This window comes from Podarcis liolepis (assembly GCF_965112155.1).
Source record: "Podarcis liolepis genome assembly, chromosome: 3".
In the NCBI taxonomy this organism is placed as follows: domain Eukaryota; kingdom Metazoa; phylum Chordata; class Lepidosauria; order Squamata; family Lacertidae; genus Podarcis; species Podarcis liolepis.
The window spans coordinates 62080061-62098919 of NC_139557.1; the positions used below are offsets into that span (position 1 = coordinate 62080061).

Genomic DNA, 18859 nt, shown 5'->3' on the forward strand with positions numbered 1-18859 from the left:
ACGCCTGCCTGCCCGCCTGCCGTTAAAAGTCATAGAAGCCCTGTAAAAAAATATAAGAAAACTAGCAACATTACCGTCCACCTCCACCCCGCAAAAAAGACAGGTGGACCTGGCGGAGAATAAGTTGCAGCTTAGAGCTTCCTCCTTGGCAAGCAAAACGGGCAGAGCGCCAGAGGAAGTTTGAGCCCAGCCGTCTCCTTATGGAGGCCACGAAGTGGGTGAGGAGAGAGCGAAGCGGGCTCCTCTCGTGGAGCCTGGCATGGCGCCTCCCAGCCACCCCGGCTCCACGAGCAAGCCCGTGCTCAGGCGGTCCGGCGGGGGTGTGCTCTGGCGGGGGGGGGTGTTTGTGTGCCTGTGTGTGTCAGCAGGACACGTCTCGGCTGCGCGGGACTGTGCAGCAAAAGGCGCCTCTCGCGCCTGCCCGCTCTCCCCCTCGAGTTCAGCTCCGGGCTGCTGCCGCCGGCGCCGCCTCAGCCGCGCGCGCTTCGAGCCACACACAGAGCCGAATGGGCTGGAAGGACTTCCTCCGTGCCAGTAAGACCCAGGGCCAGCGGCTGGAGAAGCGCCTGCGCACTGCAGGGGCGCCAGATTTGGCGGGAGGGGGAGTGTCCAAAAAGCCCTTTGTTTGATGGCATCTCTGTTTACAGAGTTTACTCTTTCATCTCAACCTGTTTCCTCCTCCCCTCTCCCGCTCCTGAGAACTTTGCGGCGGAGGAGCTCCTCTTAAGCGGCAAGAAACGCCAAGCACCTCTTCCAGCAGCATAAAGCCCTCTCCTCCCCCACCCGCCCACCTACTTTTCGCCTTGCCCTCAGTGACTAATGCAAGGATGGCCAGGAGACCTAGGCACAGGTAATAAGAACAAGAAGGGGCAGAAAAGCAAACCCCTTCGCAACGCCAATGCATTTCTGCCTGACTGTCTGTCTCTCTCCTCTTTCTGTGTGTACGTCTTGTCTTGTCGGGCTGCTTTTTTGGGGAGGGGGAAACTATCACAGTGTCAGAGAAGAAAAGAAACTCCCTAAGCTTCCAGGAGGGCGAGAGCTGCAGCAGTTCTTTTGCACACCTGTCAGAGCGTGCATTAAAACGGGTGCCTTGCAAGAAAGCGCAAGGCTGCATCAGCAAAAGTTTAGCAGCTTACTTTCCCCTTTGCAAGCCACATCCCTCCGCTCCCGGTTGCGAGTAGCTTAGGAGTTAACGAAGAATCGATTATTTGCAATGAGTCGTGCAGGTTTGTGCAGTGAAAGGCGTGTTTTGTGTGTCGTGCGCGAGAGGGTATTCCTCCCAGGCTACGCGTTGCACGTGTGGGCCCAAATAATTAAATAAAAAGGTTCCTGGCTTGCCAATGGGACCCGCTGCCTCCGGCGATCGCGACGGGCGTCCCCGTTCCGCGATCGTTTGGGGCCGGAGCAGGCGAGCAAGCAGCCCGCTGGAGGTAAGAAAAGGGTGTAAAAATGTCGGAGTGGCTTAGCTTGCAGGTATTTGATCCCTGCGTCCATTCGTCTCATTCATTCTCTGTGGTTGTGTCAGGTGGATGACAGGCTGCGTGGAAGGGAGACCCAGCTCCCTTTTTGCGAATTTGCCCGGCGTGGTGTTTCGGGACTCCAAACTCAGCTTCCTCCCGATAACCCCTCTTTTAAAAAATGCATATGTATATGTATGTATGTATGTATGTATGTATGTATGCTATATATGCATCCCAAAAGCAGTGCTGTACAGTGTGGCATTCATTAATGCACACGCTGTTCTCCGCAAGCCCGAGCGTTCTTCGCAGCAACGTGTGGAACAACTTTGGCTGGAGAGGAGGATGCAATGGGAGGGAAGGGGAGAACGGGCTAGGGGTGCTTGTCAAGAACTGTCACTCGTTTTGCTAATGTTGACCCTGATCTTGCATGGCAAGAAAGACAAGGTCGCCTGTGTGTCTTATGGAGGAAGCCTCAGTCGTCCTGTGCTGGGAAACGTTGTGGCTGTGGGGTGGTGGTGACTCTGGCTACCCGGCGCTGCTCCTTTCACCCTCCGCTGTTCGTGGCGTGCAGCAGCAAACTGGAAGGGCCAAGCAGCGCCTCGTGGTCTGCAGAAACGCTCACACAGTGCAGGATTGTTTTCCAATTATCTCGGGACAGTCGCTCCACGTGGAGCCAGAACTTGCCTTTCTCTTTCGCCGTGTAGCGCCAGCGATTATTCCCCTCCTCCCTTTCTGCCCGCGCTCTCTCCCCTCCTCCCTTCCTTTCCCCTTGGCACGGAAAGCAAAGTCCTAGCTGCTGGGGCTCACGCTGAAGTTTCCCTTTTCTCTTTCGGTTATTGCTAATCTAATACGAAAAGAGAATAGGCAGGCGGCGAGAAAACGGGTCGGCGCGGGGCATGCGTGCGCTCGCGATTGTGTGCAGCCGAAGTTGCGAGTCTGGGTCACAAAAGCGACTTCGGCGGCCCTGGGTGACGCACCCGGGGTGCCCCGCTTCTGCCGAGCCCGGGCATTGCCGCGCGCGCTGCGCCGCCCAACCAGTTCGCTTCCTTCCTGGGGAGCGGCAGCGCTGGGCGGGGGGAACTCGTGGGGCTTCTTCCCAGCTTTGCCTTGGCAAAGCGCAAAGTTTTGGGTTGGGAAGAGTTCGAACCGTGCCTTACAAAAAAAAGAAAACTCAACGCCGGATTATTATTTTTAAATGATGGTAATAATACATCCTGTACAGGAAGGAGTTGTATTAGTGTGTGAAGCATGAATGGGACTCCGCAAGGCGGGGAGCTACGATCTCTTGCACTCCGGGCGGGGAGAGCAGGCGATGATGGATCCCCTGTTGGCGAAGGAGGGCGAAAGAGAAAGAAGAAGAAAAAAAGCCTGGGGCTTGCTTCCCCTTGCAGCACCTGGCCGGAGGGCTTAGCGTGGTGAAATCGCGTCAGAGCAACGGCAGGGGCTGCCCTTCGGTTGGCTAGCGCGGTGCTCGCTTTCCCCCCCCTCTTTCAATCACAGTGTCAGCGATAGTAGTAATAGTAGTAGTAGTAAAGCGCCAGCAACAAATCACTTCCTCCCCGCCCCTCCACCCCTCTCTCCTCCCTTCCTCTCGTTTGAATTGGTTGCACAATTTGGTTTCCTTGGCAAAAGAGTAGCGCTCGCGCGTGGAGCCTTTCAGCAAAACTTAGCAGGTGGGGTGCTCTTAACTCTTTAGGTTCCTTCGGCCTGACACGTCATCTCAAGCGAAGGTACACTGAGCAGTTTATTGCGCTGGAAGGAAACGAGAGAGGCAGATCTGGTCTGGATCCACTCTGTTCGAAATGTAAAAGAGGAGCTGCAATGCTGCTAAACAGGATGCAGAGTTGGTTTGAAATTCGAGGCTGCAGTAAACTGGCCATTGAGATATTGCAAATGGGTCATTAGCAATAGGTTTTTCTAATACTGCATTGAAATACAGTGCAGCTTCTGAGTTTTATTGTAAACACTGGGGTTTTTTATTTTGTAATTTTTTTAGGGACTGTCAAGTATTACGTGGCATAAATAAATGAATAACTCGATTCTCCTTTCAAAAGGGTGACTTGCACTGACAACATTGCAACATTGCAAAAAAACACAAAAAAAACTTGCATGCATGTGGAGAACCAGTCCTGCAATTCCAGGGGGTTGGACTAGATGACCCTTGTGGTCCGTTACAGCTCTACAGTTCTATGATTCATACATACAAACATACATAATTTTATTAGTATGCTGCCTTTCCATAGCTAAAACCATGCTCAAGTTGGCTTACAACATGAATAAGCCCCCGTTTATTCATTAAGCACATTAAGTTTCATTGCTTACTCCCAGCTGAAAGCAGTGGGAGTTACTGCTACTTAATATACATAGGATGGGGCTATTAGTCACTCAAATAGTGACCTAATCATAAAGGCCCAGATCTAGATAAAGGTAGTTATGACAGTTATATTGAAATCAGCAAAACTATACTCAAAGCTGAATTAAACTGTACTCTGGGTTTCAATGGGACAAACAGCACCAGCCTATGTTTGCGTATCCAGAAGCAATGCCCACTGTGTTCATAAGATTCCAGCTTCATGTCTTAGTATTCCGTAGGAACCCAGTCCAGCTGCTTAACTGGGGTTTATTAAACTACGATTCAAGGTTGCTTGCTGACCAAGGTTTGTAGCTGATTTATAAACTGTAGTTAACGTTAACCATAGCATTATGTGTGAACTCAGACCTCCACATTAACTACAGTGATACCTCAGGTTAAGTACTTAATTCGTTCTGGAGGTCCGTTCTTAACCTGAAACTGTTCTTAACCTGAAGCACCACTTTAGCTAATGGGGCCTCCCGCTGCTGCCGCACCGCCACCGCACAATTTCTGTTCTCATCCTGAAGCAAAGTTCTTAACCTGAAGCACTATTTCTGGGTTAGCGGAGTGTGTCACCTGAAGCGTATGTAACCTGAGGTACACTGTACAGTTAAGGAGCCACCACTGCCTAAAATCTAAAGTGAAGAGCTGCTCTTCCTGGCTTGTGTTTTCTTTAATGGCAGAAGAGTGTATATGTTTCAACAACTGTTTACCAGCTACCTCAGCTTTTTTTAAAAAAAGACAAATCTTGTTGAGGTTTTTTTTTTTTATTGACTTGCCTAAGATCCAAGACAAACCACTGCCTTTCGGAAATTCCCCCCGGACGTCAATTCCGCCTTTGAAATGGCAGTCCTACCATTAGCCATGGCTTTGCATTATGTGTCCTGTAATCATGCTAACTCTGCCCCTTCCCCAGCGCTGTTCTTGTTGACCAACTTGTGGAGGGTGGCTGACTGCAACATGGAGCCTTCTGTACTCAGATACGTTCCTTGAGTATTTTGTAGCCCTAGAAAACAGGGTTCTAAAAGGTGCAGGGATTGAACATGCTCACCCCTTTGCATGTTTCCTGATCGCAGTCAGAGGAGGGCTATAGCATATGACTGGTGATGGGAGTTCTCAAGCTACTTTTTGAGAAAAGGAACACAGCAGAATATCTGTTATCAGTAGCAGCCTGTGTCGTGAGGCATAGCCATGGATCTTTCCTGACATCTGCAGCTTCCCTGGGTGGCAGCAAGATGAAGGCCGTGCAGGAACAACCAGTGGAACCAATCTGGCATTCCTGCCAGTTTGCCTGCACAGCTCCAATCTCACTGTCACCCTGCACAACCCTGTCCAAGTAAGCTCCATCTCACTGGTGTCAAGAGGGCAGCTGCACCTCATGGCCTGGCCCACTACTGTGCATTACTTATTTATTGCATCTGAACTCTGCTTCTTAGCCAGGATTGCCTCCCAAGGCAGCTTACAATTAAGCCCATAACAGGCACATAATGTAGAGATGTGTTGGTGTTGTGGAAGACAGACTGTTCTGGCCTCTGGTAATTGGTGATGCAATCGCTGGGGCTTGTAGCATGGAGATACCTTTAAAGCTGTAGGACTGTACCCTCAGTTTTTAGTTACTTGCTTTAGATTTTTTCAAAGCCCCGTAAAGTGACTCGCCATCATTTCATTTTTATGCATGGGAAATTGAGGCTGAGACCCAGGCATCTTACCCACAGCTATGAGTGATAGCCAAGCTGCATGACCAGCAGTCCTACGTGATGTATCTGTTGCAGAAATGTGCCACTTTAGATTTATGGTTAGAGATTTAATACCCAGATAATTTTCTCCCTGCATGTACAAAGCTAATGTGCCATGATGAAAGGTTCTTTTAGGGTAAGCATGGGGAGCGTTGCAGGTGGGGTGGTCAGAGATGATGGGAGTTGTAGTTCAGCAGTATCTGGAGGGTCAAAGATTCCCCACAACTGTTCTAGGGTATGGTAGTGATTAAGAAAACATACTCACCAGGGATAGATATGGGGAACCTGTGACTCTCCAGATGTTGCTGGAGTGCAGCTCCCATCCTCCTTGACCATTGGCCATCCTTCCTGGGATTGATAGGAGTTGGAATCCAACAACAACTGGAGGGCCACAGATTCCCCTCCCATGAAAACATGATGTTCAATGTACCTACATTTTGAAATTGAGCAGTCTGGTAGCAGGTAGTCTGCTGATGGTGTTTTTTATCTCCAATAATGTGCCTGAGTTTGAATCCAAATTTAAGGTCACCTAAGTTGAATTCTCCATAAACAACATAGTCTTAGCAAGGCTTACTTGATGAATGGCATGCAATAGTTTAGTGATGGGAGATGCTAAGACAGGGGTCACCAGCCTAGCACCTGTGGGAACCATGGTGTCCATAAATGCTTTTAATGGTGCCCCTGGGAAGGTGCGCCAAACTCTGAACATTTATTTATTTATTTATTTAAAGTCTCTAGCCGCCCTAGAATGAAAGTTGTGGGGCAAAATGTGCAGGTGCTTTCTGAGCAATTTCTGTGAAATGAAAGTGAGTGTGGTGTGGCCACCTTGTATCTTTTTCCTGGTACTGAGTCATATTCCCTGTTGCAGCAACACTGCAACAACATACAGCAACAATATTGGTGTATGTTTGTTTGTTTGTTTGCCTGTATGTAAAATCAGTATTGTGTGACTTCCACAGTCAGGACCTGCAGGACATAGCTGACTTCCTCTGCTTAAGCATAAGGGTATTGGGGATGTCCATCGCTCCAATTTTGTGTTGTGCCACACATACCCATAGCAGTTATTTTGTGCTAGGCATCCCCAGGATGCTCTCAACATTTGAAATGTGCTCACTGGTCCAAAAAGGTTGTTGACCCCTGTCCTGAGATATGAGTTGAATAGGTGACTTAGATTTTCATGAGCAACTCTCAATTTAAGCAGATGTATCTCTGTAGTTTTCAAAATCGACTTCTGATTTTTCATATAGTAGTGTAATGTCTTTGGCATTCACCACATGCCATGTGTTCTACTGATAAAAACAATGATACAATTTTTATCTGTAGAACATCTGGCGTACGGTACATCCTTAAAGGTGAAAATTCCTTTCACCTTTATTTCAAAACTGTGTGGTAGCAGAAAAGAAAAGCTTGATATTACAGCTACTAACATGCAACCCTCAAGGCACTGCTTCTGAGTAATCCTATTTACTCTCCACCTGTGTAACTAGCTGAGGCTCCTAGCCATTAGTTCCTGTTCCGGTGTTTGTCAGGATTGCTTTAATAAGCTCCCCCCCCCCCAAAACACATGCTTAAACTGCACCTGAGGTTTATCCCGTTCACGTATCAGCATAATTAGCCATAAATCATCCGTGTGTTCTTTTCTACTGCATTTACAGTTAGTATGCGGAGGTTTCAAAAGTTATGTTTATGTTATAAAGTTAGAAATAAAACATTGCACAATAGAAATGAAGTAAGGCCATTTGTGTTGCAACACACTTTGCTTTAACTTTACTGAACTCGATGGGTTAAACTGGATGTTTGTGATTGTTTCCACTCACTGCTGCCTTGGGAGAGATCTGGGTTCAATCAGCAGCTGAAAATACCTCAGGTGGACTAGAAACAAGACCACTATTTATAATTAAGTAATGTGACTGTTCACTTCAGTGCTGTGAAGTTTTCAGATTGTGCATTTGTCCTCAAGTTATAGTCGGCCATGAATTGTGGACTTGTTGGTACTGCTCTTCATTTACAAAACAGCCTGATCACTTGATGTCTGTACATTTCATTTGTTTTGAGAAGCCTTTGCCCTCCGATCTTCATTGGGTTGCTGTTCTGTGCATTTGTGCAGCCTGAGCCTGTGCATGTTTATTTGGAAGCAAGTGCCACTGAATTCATTGGGACTTACTTCCTTGTAAGGGTGTTTGGAGTTGCAGCCTTACACCTAAGTAAGTGTGCAGGTGAAATGCAGCTTTCCTTGGCATCAGCCAAGTTGAACTCAGCATGGCTTCTGAATCAGTGTACATAGGATCAGGCTATTAGTCTTTTCATTATTTGACAAAGTATAGTATTGAATGTATTTCCTTTTAAAAATACCCAGCCCTTCAGCATTTATCACCTGGGAGTTGAATATGCAAGCTTCTTTATCAACTGTGTGAAAGCATAGAGCATTCTTCAAGTGATCTGGCATAAGTTAAGGATTTTGAGTATGTACTTGGGCAAAGGACACAGCCTCCGTTCTCTTTATTGTCCTAAACATTGCGTTTTAATTTGAAACCATCATTGGTTGAACAGCTGCCAAGTGTGTAATTTGCCACTGATCTAACAGTATGAGCAGGTCTAAACATGCACAGTAATAAGAAAGTTGCCAACCTTTTGCTTGTATCTGTGGATACCAAAAACAGCAGAACCAGTTCAGAATACTAGGAACAGAATGTAGAACAAAATCTTGCAGTGCAAGTTTCCAAACAGTTACCCTCATAACCTTTTAGTTTTAGTTTTTTGCAAATCCTGTCATTCTAAACAGCTTTGCATTTTACCCTGTTTTGTCTTTGTGCTCTCTTTCTCCAGCATATACAGCAGTGATGATGAGGATGAAGACCTGGAGGTATATGATCATGACTATGATGGTCTGCTGCCCAAGGGTGGAAAACGCCATTTAGGGAAAACACGGTGGACCCGGGAAGAGGTAAACAGCTGAAAAGATCAGGGCAGACAAATAAAAGTAGTCTTTCACACAATGCATAGATAGAATGATATAATTCAGTATAATTCAGGATGTAGCAATGACCACTTAAGCTGGGTGACTCTTTAAAAGGTGAATTACAACAAGCTTAAGTGAGGATAGGGTTATCAATGGCTGCTAGTTGGGATGGCTATATTATCTCCAGAAGGCACTATACTTATGAATAGCAGTTGTTGGAGAACGTGAGTGGGAGAGGGCCATTGTGCTCAGGTTCTACTTATGGGTTTCCCATGGGCATCTGGTTGGCCACTGAGAACAGAATGCTGGACTAGAAGGGCCTTCAGTCTGATCCAGGAAGACTCCTCTTATGTTTCTTATGAAAGGTGTGGATAAAACTCCTAGTCTCGGTTGTCTTGGGCTTCTCCTAAATACAAGAATGGAAGCTGCTTCCTCTTAAGAAATGTGATCCTAGGCCTGTTAAAATTCCTTGTCAACTGCCTTGAGTGGGCCTGTACCTAGAAAGGTAGCTTTGTTTTTTTTGTTCTGAAAAAGTAAATTTGAAAGCAAAGGACAATAGCCAATTAAATCATCTGAAGATTTCTTTTTGGGGAGGGGGTTTTATAGGTGACTTCTTGGGGGGAGGGGTGGAAAGATTGTTTGGGTTATATCCAAGGAAGCTTGCACAAACAAACAACATATTTTGAAGGGAAATCCTTATGACATGTATAAGTTGACTTCCAAAGCAGCTTGCCTGGTGGGGCGGAGTCTCAGTGCTAGCTTCCCGGCAGGTGTTTCGTTGCAATGCAAGTGCACCAATGGTGCCAATTGGGCACTCCTGCTGGAGCATCCACACTAGGTGCCTTGTCCCTCCACCTCCTGGTAAGCAGCAATGACGCACCTGTTGAGAAGCTAGCACTGAGCCTCTCCACCCCCACTCCTGAGAAAGCCACTTCTGGTCTACTTCATTCATTGCTACTCAGTAGTTGCTCTTATATGGTCATCGGATATTTTTGATGTAGCTATTATGGCATGGAATTGGAACAGATGAGGGACAACCAGGAGCAATGGAAGTAGGAAAAGGAGGTATGAGAAGCATTAATAGAGTCGTATTTTCTCTCCCACTTGGGAGCACAATGTGCGCACACACCCCGCCAACCCTTCTTCATTGAAGGCAGCAGAGCAGCAATCACTCCATTGACATGTGGAAAGGGGAAGGTACTGGGATGGGGCACACCCACAGTTCCCTTTGTGTTATAAGGCCGTATTTGTAGCCATAGCACAAGACCTATATGTGGCCAACTGGTCAACTATGCCATACAAGTTTGCAAACTGGCATGCTCCTGAGCTGAAGTTATCCAGGGCCATTGAAAACATCACTAAACATTCTTTGCTCTATAAATTTATATAGGGGTGGGTTGCACTGTTTCATAAGGTCAGGTCATAAAGTAATGAAGCGTGGACATACTAAGGTTGCCCTTTGGCTCTCTTTGGTTGATATCAGTGTCATCGCTTCATGTTTCTAATGGTTGCTGCATGAGGAACCAAGATAGCAATGCCTTACAGCAGATAGATGAGCAGAAACTATGGATCCTTTCTAGATAGGCCACCAACCTCCAGGCTTTGCAAGAGAAGTGATAGGGGGGTTGCTTCCATTCTCGTACTCTTTCTGTGGTCACTAATGAGAAAGAAATATATAATGAGACTGTTAAAGAGTTGGGAACTACTAATTTAGTCAGGAGCTATTAAACAAAAGTGTTGAAAGGCTGATCCCTTACGAAAGACCTCAGAACCATTTGTTTAATATACTCCAAACCAGTAGGACCCACTGGAGTTTCTGAACAACTGAACTGCATTTCTAGAACAGCAGCTCTTAAGATACTGAAGAACTATGACTATCTACCACCCAGTCTAGTTTTCAATATGTTATCTCCTTTTTGGAAAGCAATCAAGCACAGTGCAACCTGGTCTCATTACTTTCAATAGAGATTACTAATAGGTAAATGTGAATAGGATAGCAGTCTAAATGTGAGAGTTGAATAGACAGAACTAACTCCCACTGAGTGGGCTTTCTCCCAGGTAAGTGAATATAAGCCTCAGTTATTTTTTCACACTCTGTCACTCATATATTTATTTTCAGCATAAGCGCTTCTGTACTGGGGAAAAGAATCACTTGGCAGTATCGAGAATCATTATTTAAGCTTCCATTATTTCTGTGCAGTTCAATTTTCATAAAGCTGTTTTGGCTTGATTAACATCATGCACTGATGTTGCTATGTAAACATTAGCAGGTCATTTCCCAAATGCTTTTGTAAAAGCTTAGACTGTTTGTTGCAGAACTCTCATTCCTCCTAAATAGCCTTTGGGGCCTCCTGTTATGCTTCCTAAACTTTCAGTAAAGGTTATTGAGACAAGATAGCAGTTCCCAAATAATTTTGCTAGATTAATGCATTTGTTGTCAGTGAGAATACTCAGAAATAGTATGGAGATTGCTGTCTTGCTGCCCAATCAACAAATTAATTAAGCCAGTACTTGAATATAATGGCAGTGGCGGGTGGGTGTCAATTAAAACATTACACCCCAACTGCAAGTGCAAAGTGTTCCTTCATGGTAGTGCTCCATGCGGTTGGTTGGCATAATGTTGGAAACCCCATTGGCCCAATTACAAAGAGTGTTGAACTTCAATGGTGAAAGCTGCATTTGAATTCCTGTTCGGCCATGGAGTTCATTGAGTGGCTTTTGGCAAGTGGCTGTGGGTGAAACTGCATGTTACAATAATGATGGGGCTGCTGCCAAGACCACCCATACATTGAATTCCCCCCTTACAGGACATTTAGTGAAAGTTGCATTATCTCACTGTGTGTTTCCCTGCCACCTTTAGCCCATCATACGGGGTAGGGAATAGTAACATCAGAACGCAAGGTACATTTTATTACATGCAAAGAAAAGGACAAGCTCAACGCAGGGCTGCTCTTTTAAGTGTCATTGCAATGTGTCGTGCTCAGCCTAGCTTAGTTTGCTGTGTTGTTGTGAATACAAAATGTACATCAATATGTGCTAGTTGAAGGGAGGATGGAACAGAATGTTGCTGTGCAGAATTTTCCTATTCGTTGTGTAAGGTTCCTATATAACGATCATGTCATCCAAGATAATGCTTTATGTTCATTCACGGCATGGCCACTAATGGCACATCAGTGGTTGGGTGGTGCACTAAGTAGTTCTAAGTGAAGAGTATAGTAGGTCATACATTAGATTCAAAAATCTGGTGGAATTGGCTGTATTAGCCTGTGATGCTGAATAAATGTACGTAGGATTGTGGCCTCATTTTATTAAGCTACTAGGAAGGGACTTTTGAAGAAGGCTGATCAATTACAGTGGAATCTTGGTTTTTGACTCCTGAAACCATTCGAAAAGCAAGGGGCAGCTTCTGATTGGCTGCAGGAGCTTCCTGCACTCAAGCGGAAGCCGCATCGGACATTCGGCTACCGAAAAACATTTGTAAACTGGAACACTTACTTCTGGGTTTTTGGCGTTCAGGAGCCGATTTGTTCGTCAACTAAGCCATTTGAGAACCAAAGTTCCGCTGTAATTCAACTTTGCCTTTTCTTCCATACAGTATACTGACTTTTTAGTCTTCTGGTGCGGGCTCACAATTCCAAAATAGCAAATGACACACTATTTCAGTGAAGTTGCAAAATCTTGCTAATAGCTCGTAAAAAGTGTGCAAGATGCCTAGAACAACCAAACTAGAGATTTCCTTTTCCTTGTTGACAGATGTTATGACAATCAGCAATGCATAGTATTGACTTTTAAAACACGCACATGCACACACACAAGTCAGATGAACTTAAATCACCTTTTCTTGAAACGTATTAGGATGAGAAGCTAAAGAAACTTGTGGAGCAGAATGGCACAGAAGATTGGAAAGTTATTGCCAATTTCCTTCCTGTAAGTAGGCCTCGTTTTCTGTTTATAACCACACATTTATCAGTGGGTGAAAGCAGGGGAGGTTGTTTCATAATTACAGATGGGGACTTAATACAATTATAGCAATTTGGGAGGCTTGCAGAACTTCACCATGTATACCCAACATTTAAATGTCTTTCACTTCTCATGAAATGGAGGAAGGAGAAATGTTAAAAGCCTTGGGGGGATTTTATATACAAACAGATGGTTGGTACATCATCTATCTATCCGTCTCTCAATGGAACAAAAAAGCATCAATGCAGAATAGAAACTGGCTTTGATCCGTAGTTGCTATTGCTTATTAAGTGTGTGGTTCTGCTGGTAATTTCTGACACACTTGTTGAGAAGCAGCAGGTAAAGTTTATTATACATTCATTTTTAACGAATAGCTGGTAGGTTAGTATACAACTATGGTATCTGTCTGCTGTCTACAATCAAAAATTAATATGAGAAGGCGCTGCAAGGTTTTTGTAGCTGAAGCTGTCATAGTGTCCAACTCTTCCTTTGGAAGATCCCCATCTCAGTTTTACCTCTATCAGTGGCCTGATCCTTGCTTGTTTGGATGGTGATGTAAGCAATAAAATGTAAAGATTTTACTTGCAGAGGCAGCATGCGTGCTGAATAATAGTGTAAATACTGCAATATCATGATTCAGAATTGCATCTGTGGGGCATTTGTTAACAAAGTTGCATTTTTTCACGCAGCTGTAGCAATTATGTAATAATTTGTTGGGGTTTTTTTGTTAGAATCGGACAGATGTACAGTGTCAGCATCGGTGGCAGAAGGTACTAAATCCAGAACTTATTAAGGGCCCGTGGACTAAAGAAGAAGATCAGCGAGTAAGTTAACAATATTATTTTAATCTAATCGTTCCATCAGCATTAAATGTTGGGTGCAGCCAACCTACATCCACTTTGATGAAATAATACCTGTAATTTAAGTTATTTAATAATTGATCTTTACAGCCCCTAACATTTCTTCCAGCAGCACTTTAAATAATTGCTTAACTGTCCACTTGAGAGGTGGTGTGATACAGAATGGTTGAGAGACTGAGCTGCGAACCAGGAAGTCCCTGACTCGAGTCTCAGTTATTATCTCATTAGATGGCCTTAGGCAAGCCTCATGTTTTTGAGCCCAAATCCTCCCTCCCATCTTTGGGGAATACTTTGGGAATAATTATACAAGAGGTGATTCCAGGCATCCTGATTTGTTTGCACAAAGTTTGCAGGGAGGTTAGATTATGTGGAATATTGATTGACAACTAATTCTAATCTGGGGGAACATTGTATGTTGTATCCAGTGTGCTTTCCCCCTTTACTTTCCTTATCACAAAAGTCGGGGGGGCGCGGTTTGTGGGGGAGTGGATTTGTTGTGCAAGAATCTCACCCAAAATTTGTGATAGTCTGGAAATGTCATGGGGCAACTTTAATGACAAGACAATTAACAGGATACCACCTTTTCCTACTCAGCTGCCTTCTTTAGTCCCTGATAAGTTTTGCACCTGTTTTTATTCCCATTTTTCTTCCCGGTTAATAATGCTGGCCTATCTAAATTCCTTATGCATATCACAGCCCTGATCTTCCATGAAACATAAGAGGATGGTTGTGATTTGGTCCCATAGCATAACACCTGAAAGTTAGAGGTGGCACTTTATTTGTTTTTGTGCTTGTTTGAAGGTGATAGAGCTGGTGCAGAAATATGGTCCCAAGCGCTGGTCTGTCATCGCTAAGCACTTGAAAGGAAGGATCGGGAAACAATGCAGAGAGCGATGGCACAACCATTTGAATCCAGAAGTTAAAAAAACCTCCTGGACAGAGGAAGAAGATAGAATTATTTACCAAGCACACAAGAGACTGGGAAACAGATGGGCAGAAATTGCAAAGTTGCTTCCTGGACGGTAATGACAGAGAATAGCACTTTAAAGGAAAGACTGGGGTGGAGATGGGAGATGAGTGGATGAAACTCTGTATTTTGTCGTCTTAGCAGAACATATGCAATGCTCCTAATGAATGTAAGTGAGTGCATGGCCAAGCTGATGAGATTAAAGTGTTGTGCATTATTTTATAAGTTGATACAAAGCTACAGCCACCAACTACAGTGGTGCCTTGCAAGACGAAATTAATCCGTTCCGCGAGTCTCTTTGTCTAGCGGTTTTTTCGTCTTGCGAAGCAACCCTATTAGCGGATTAGCGCTATTAGCGGTTTAGCGGCTATTAAAGGCTTAGCGGCTATTAAAGGCTTAGCGGATTAGCGGCTAAAAGTCTATTAGCGGCTTAGTGCCTTAGAAAAAGGGGGGGAGCGGGGGAAAATCGGAACACTTGCAAGACGTTTTCGTCTTGCAAAGCAAGCCCATAGGGAAAATCGTCTTGTGAAGCAGCTCAAAAACGGAAAACCCTTTCGTCTAGCGGGTTTTCCATCTTGCGAGGCATTCGTCTTGCGGGGCACCACTGTATTAGCTTTAATTGTAGGAGAGGTTTTCTAAATTGTATCTGATCAATAGAACAGGCAGTCTCAGGAAGCTATTGGGGGTCTTCTGTAAAATAACATCTCGGATGGTTTAAGGCTGTGTAGATCTCCAGTGACACAGAAGACCTTGCCTGATAATGTTACGACGTCTTCATATGTTACAAAGATGGAAGGAAATATGTGTTTGACTCATTTTTACCATAGTATGAATTGTGTGGGGCGTTGGACTTGTTGATCTCCCATATGGAGAGTTCTACAATCCCTCTATGGAGATCCATGTCCTACTACTCCTGTAGAAGTGAGAAAAGAGGAAGCATAACTGACCTGGCACTTCTTCTTTTTACAGTTCTGCAATGAACAGAAACTTTATTTTAGATAATATTAAAGCATAATTATGAAACCATTCTAAATTAATAATGTAGTAAGATAATATAGATAATATTTATAATTATTACTCAAGCACCTAAACAGCTTTTGGAGAATGTCACACACAGACACAAATCTGTTTTGTTTTTTCTTTGAGTAACACCATCTTATTCCTTTCACTGAGTATGAACACCACGGTCACATAAGCCCTAACAAGCTGTGTCCCAAGACTGGAAGTTAACTGAGGTGAAAACTAAATATGACGCAGGAGATCTGTGATCTGGATCTCCCACTTCAGGCCTTGGAAATCCTTTGAAGATAAGGAAAATGGTGCTCTAGGAGAGAGTGATTAACTCTTGCTTCATCTTGCCCTTTCCCAGATCTATACTCCCTCACTCCCTAAACTTATTAGATCCACCAGGGTGGGTCAAGATAGAACACTACACGCTCGTGCTTTTTAGGCCTACAGAACTTTCCAGCATCAAGGACTTGTGCATACTTCCCTTGGATGAATTCCAATCATCTTGGGGGAACCACAAATAAAGCCCAAACCCAAGAAGAGCAAAAATGTTTGCTTCGTTGATTGTAGAACTGGTTTCGATTTTCTAGTATGTTTGCTTGGAGGATGACCACTTTGCATTGCCTCCATGCAGCAGTGGAATGCTACAGAGTTCCTTTTGGAATGGCTGTATTTGAAAAGCTTGAAGGGAGGTTGTGCCTGTTGCGTCACATGTTAGGGGATGAGTGATTGGAGTGATTAATTTATCCAGGTGGAACATAATGTAAGAGAAGGGGCAGGAGGAGTTGACTTCAGAACTGAAATCAGGAATTCAGGGAGACTTGTTTGTTTTTTATGCCACTGCTTTACCTATTTAATTTTTGCTGCCAGGTACAGATGCAGGGCACTAATGAAATGCAGTGAGGATAGTTGCATATTTTGACAACAGTAAAAACCCGTCTGTTGTGAGCTTGTAGCAGAAGTTCAGCCCATGTGAGCCGAATGACATATTCCAATATAAGCACTATTAAAGTGCAAAGGAGATTCCTAGGTGACCATGGTAATGTTGTATGTTAACTGCTCTCTCCTGCCAGTTAACCTTAACCATGCCTAAGCATTCCAATTTCATGTTGTTGTTCTTTCTTCTTTATATGCCTGTGTTCTTGTGCAGAACTGATAATGCTATCAAGAACCACTGGAATTCTACGATGCGGCGAAAGGTTGAACAGGAAGGTTATCTTCAGGAGTCTTCCAAAGTCAGCCAGCCTTCAGTAGCCACAAGTTTTCCAAAGAACAACCATTTAATGGGCTTTACCCACACCCCACCTTCGGTGCAGCTGCCAACCTCCACCCCGACCCCAGCCACCAGTGACTACTCCTATTACCACATTTCTGAGACACAGAATGTAAGCTGATTCAATCGATTGACAGCTAGGTCTCCCCATCATTGAGATATTGTAACTGCCATGCATGACCATAGCAGGAATGGAGAAAGGGAGGCTAATATGATTGATATATTGCTATATCTTGCTTTTGCACAAGGTTCATTGTGGTCTCTCATCTGAGGATCTAATCAAGTCCACATGTACATAGTTTTAGCCACATTGCAGCATCAGCAGTGCCCAGACCACCTGCTAGGGCTGGGAAGGATGCAAGTTAGCAATTGTCTGTAAGAGGCATAATGGCTGTGGTGCTAACCCCACTTACCTGGTGGTAAGCTCCATTGAATTCGTTGGTACTTACCTCTGAGTAGGCATGGTTAGAATTGTAGCCATAGGGTTGGCCTCACTCTTTTTTAAAACAATGGATGAGGTGACTACTTGGAATTAAACTCACTGAAGTCAGTGGACTTGAGTAATGTAAATCCATTTATTTCAGTGGCTCTACTCTTCACTATAGTTACATTAGATATCATTCAATGTTTTTAATTTTACAACTATGCGCTCCATAAAAAAAAGGGAATTCAGATAACAGTGATAGGCTTATGTAAGATAGATTGACACGCCTATTCTCATATTTTTGTGTGAAAGCATTTTTAATGTCTTGATTTTGACAAGTAGAAAGTAATAATTGAGTAGTTGTACTTCCTCTGTGGGGTCTAAACCTGTAGCATTCTCCTGTTCTAGACTTCCACTGGTTTACAATTTGGCTGCAGGTGAAGTAAGTAGTTATAGCTGATAAGTTATATAGTTATAAGTAATTATAAACTCATAGTCATTATTAAGTAGATTATATGAATCTAAGATTATATGAATCTAGTTTGAACTAGATAGCCCTCAGGATCCCTTCCAACTCTACAATTCTATGATTCTATTATGTTTGTAATATTATTTTATTACAGAATATAACAGTCCATATGATATATGGCAAAAAATGATAATACAGAGAGAACCCACTCAGAATTTTGCCAGTAAATACAAAATGTCAAACACTGGACCATTTGGTTGCAATTTAAACACGTCTTCCTTATCTTTTTATTTTTTTAATTTGTCACAGCATCTGAGGTGTCTGCTTCACAGAATTTAGCTTTTCTTGATAGCAGGAACTCAAAGGGACATTCTTTCATGAGACATTGTAATTTTTCGTTGTGGGCTGCCCTGAGATCTACAGATAAAGGGCAGATACTTAATTAATTAATTAATTAAGTGGAAGCACATGTAGAATAACTTGGTATCCAATTTTTGTCAGGCTTTCTTACTGATTGGTGGATTATAACACAGACTGCTTTCTCTATATTCTTCCTCATGTTTAGATGCCTGCGGAAGCCATACATGCAATGGATCTGATGGTCTGTCTGTATTACAATCCACCAAGTAGTTGTAAAGGGTGGGGAAACATGTCTTGTTAGATGCCTGCTGGATTGAACCAAAGGTCCATCTAGTCCAGCGACCTGTTTTCAACAGAGGCCATTCAGATGCTCCTGGGAAACCCATAAACCCCTTTCCCTTCTCTGGGGAATTAAAAATCATGCTGTGGGCCTGTTATCTCCTTTTACTTTGAGATGCTTAGCCTTCAACCCAACACAAGTGGCCTTGATGCCATCTGTCCATTTTGTTGTTGTTTATGAAATTAATTAGGCACATTTCTCAAGGAGGAGCCAGGAGTACAAAAGACACATTCATTAATGCAATACAGAAAACCTTACAACCACATAAAAATCAATACAATCCGGGCCTGCAAAATAATCCAGTAACCAAAAACAAAATTAGTAATTAATAAAACAGCAATAGATGGTTGGGAGGGTGTTATTGGTTGATCAATGGATCACCATAGTTTGAGAATTCCTAAAAGGGCTACTGAACTTGTTGAATTTAAAATGAGACACCTCTTTTATTTCAAGGAGGTAGAAAGATTGGCATAAGAAGTACAGTGTTTGTGTGTGTGTGTGTGTGTGTGTGTGTTACTTAAGCCCATCACATTATTGAGAAGTGTGTGAACAGCATGATTAATTTGGGCTCTCTTTGTCTTTCGGTCTAGGTCTCTTCTCAGATCCCATATCCAGTAGCACTTCATGTAAATATTGTTAATGTTCCCCAGCCAGCTGCTGCAGCTATTCAGGTAGATAAATTTAAAATCC

The 18859-nt window shown here is 43.8% G+C and overlaps 1 protein-coding gene across 3 annotated transcripts in view; it reads left to right on the plus strand.

Moving 5' to 3' along the window:
- Positions 1 to 491: 491 nt before the first annotated feature.
- MYB (MYB proto-oncogene, transcription factor) overlaps positions 492 to 18859 on the plus strand; it is a 36950-nt gene continuing 18582 nt past the window's right edge. For all 3 annotated transcript variants that reach the window (XM_083498113.1, XM_083498114.1, XM_083498115.1), the window contains exons 1-8: positions 492 to 534; positions 700 to 850; positions 8376 to 8493; positions 12364 to 12435; positions 13200 to 13292; positions 14130 to 14350; positions 16454 to 16688; positions 18760 to 18840. In XM_083498113.1, the coding sequence (XP_083354239.1) occupies positions 507 to 534; positions 700 to 850; positions 8376 to 8493; positions 12364 to 12435; positions 13200 to 13292; positions 14130 to 14350; positions 16454 to 16688; positions 18760 to 18840 (999 nt within the window). In that variant the 5' untranslated portion in view covers positions 492 to 506. The remainder of the gene's footprint in view (positions 535 to 699; positions 851 to 8375; positions 8494 to 12363; positions 12436 to 13199; positions 13293 to 14129; positions 14351 to 16453; positions 16689 to 18759; positions 18841 to 18859) is intronic.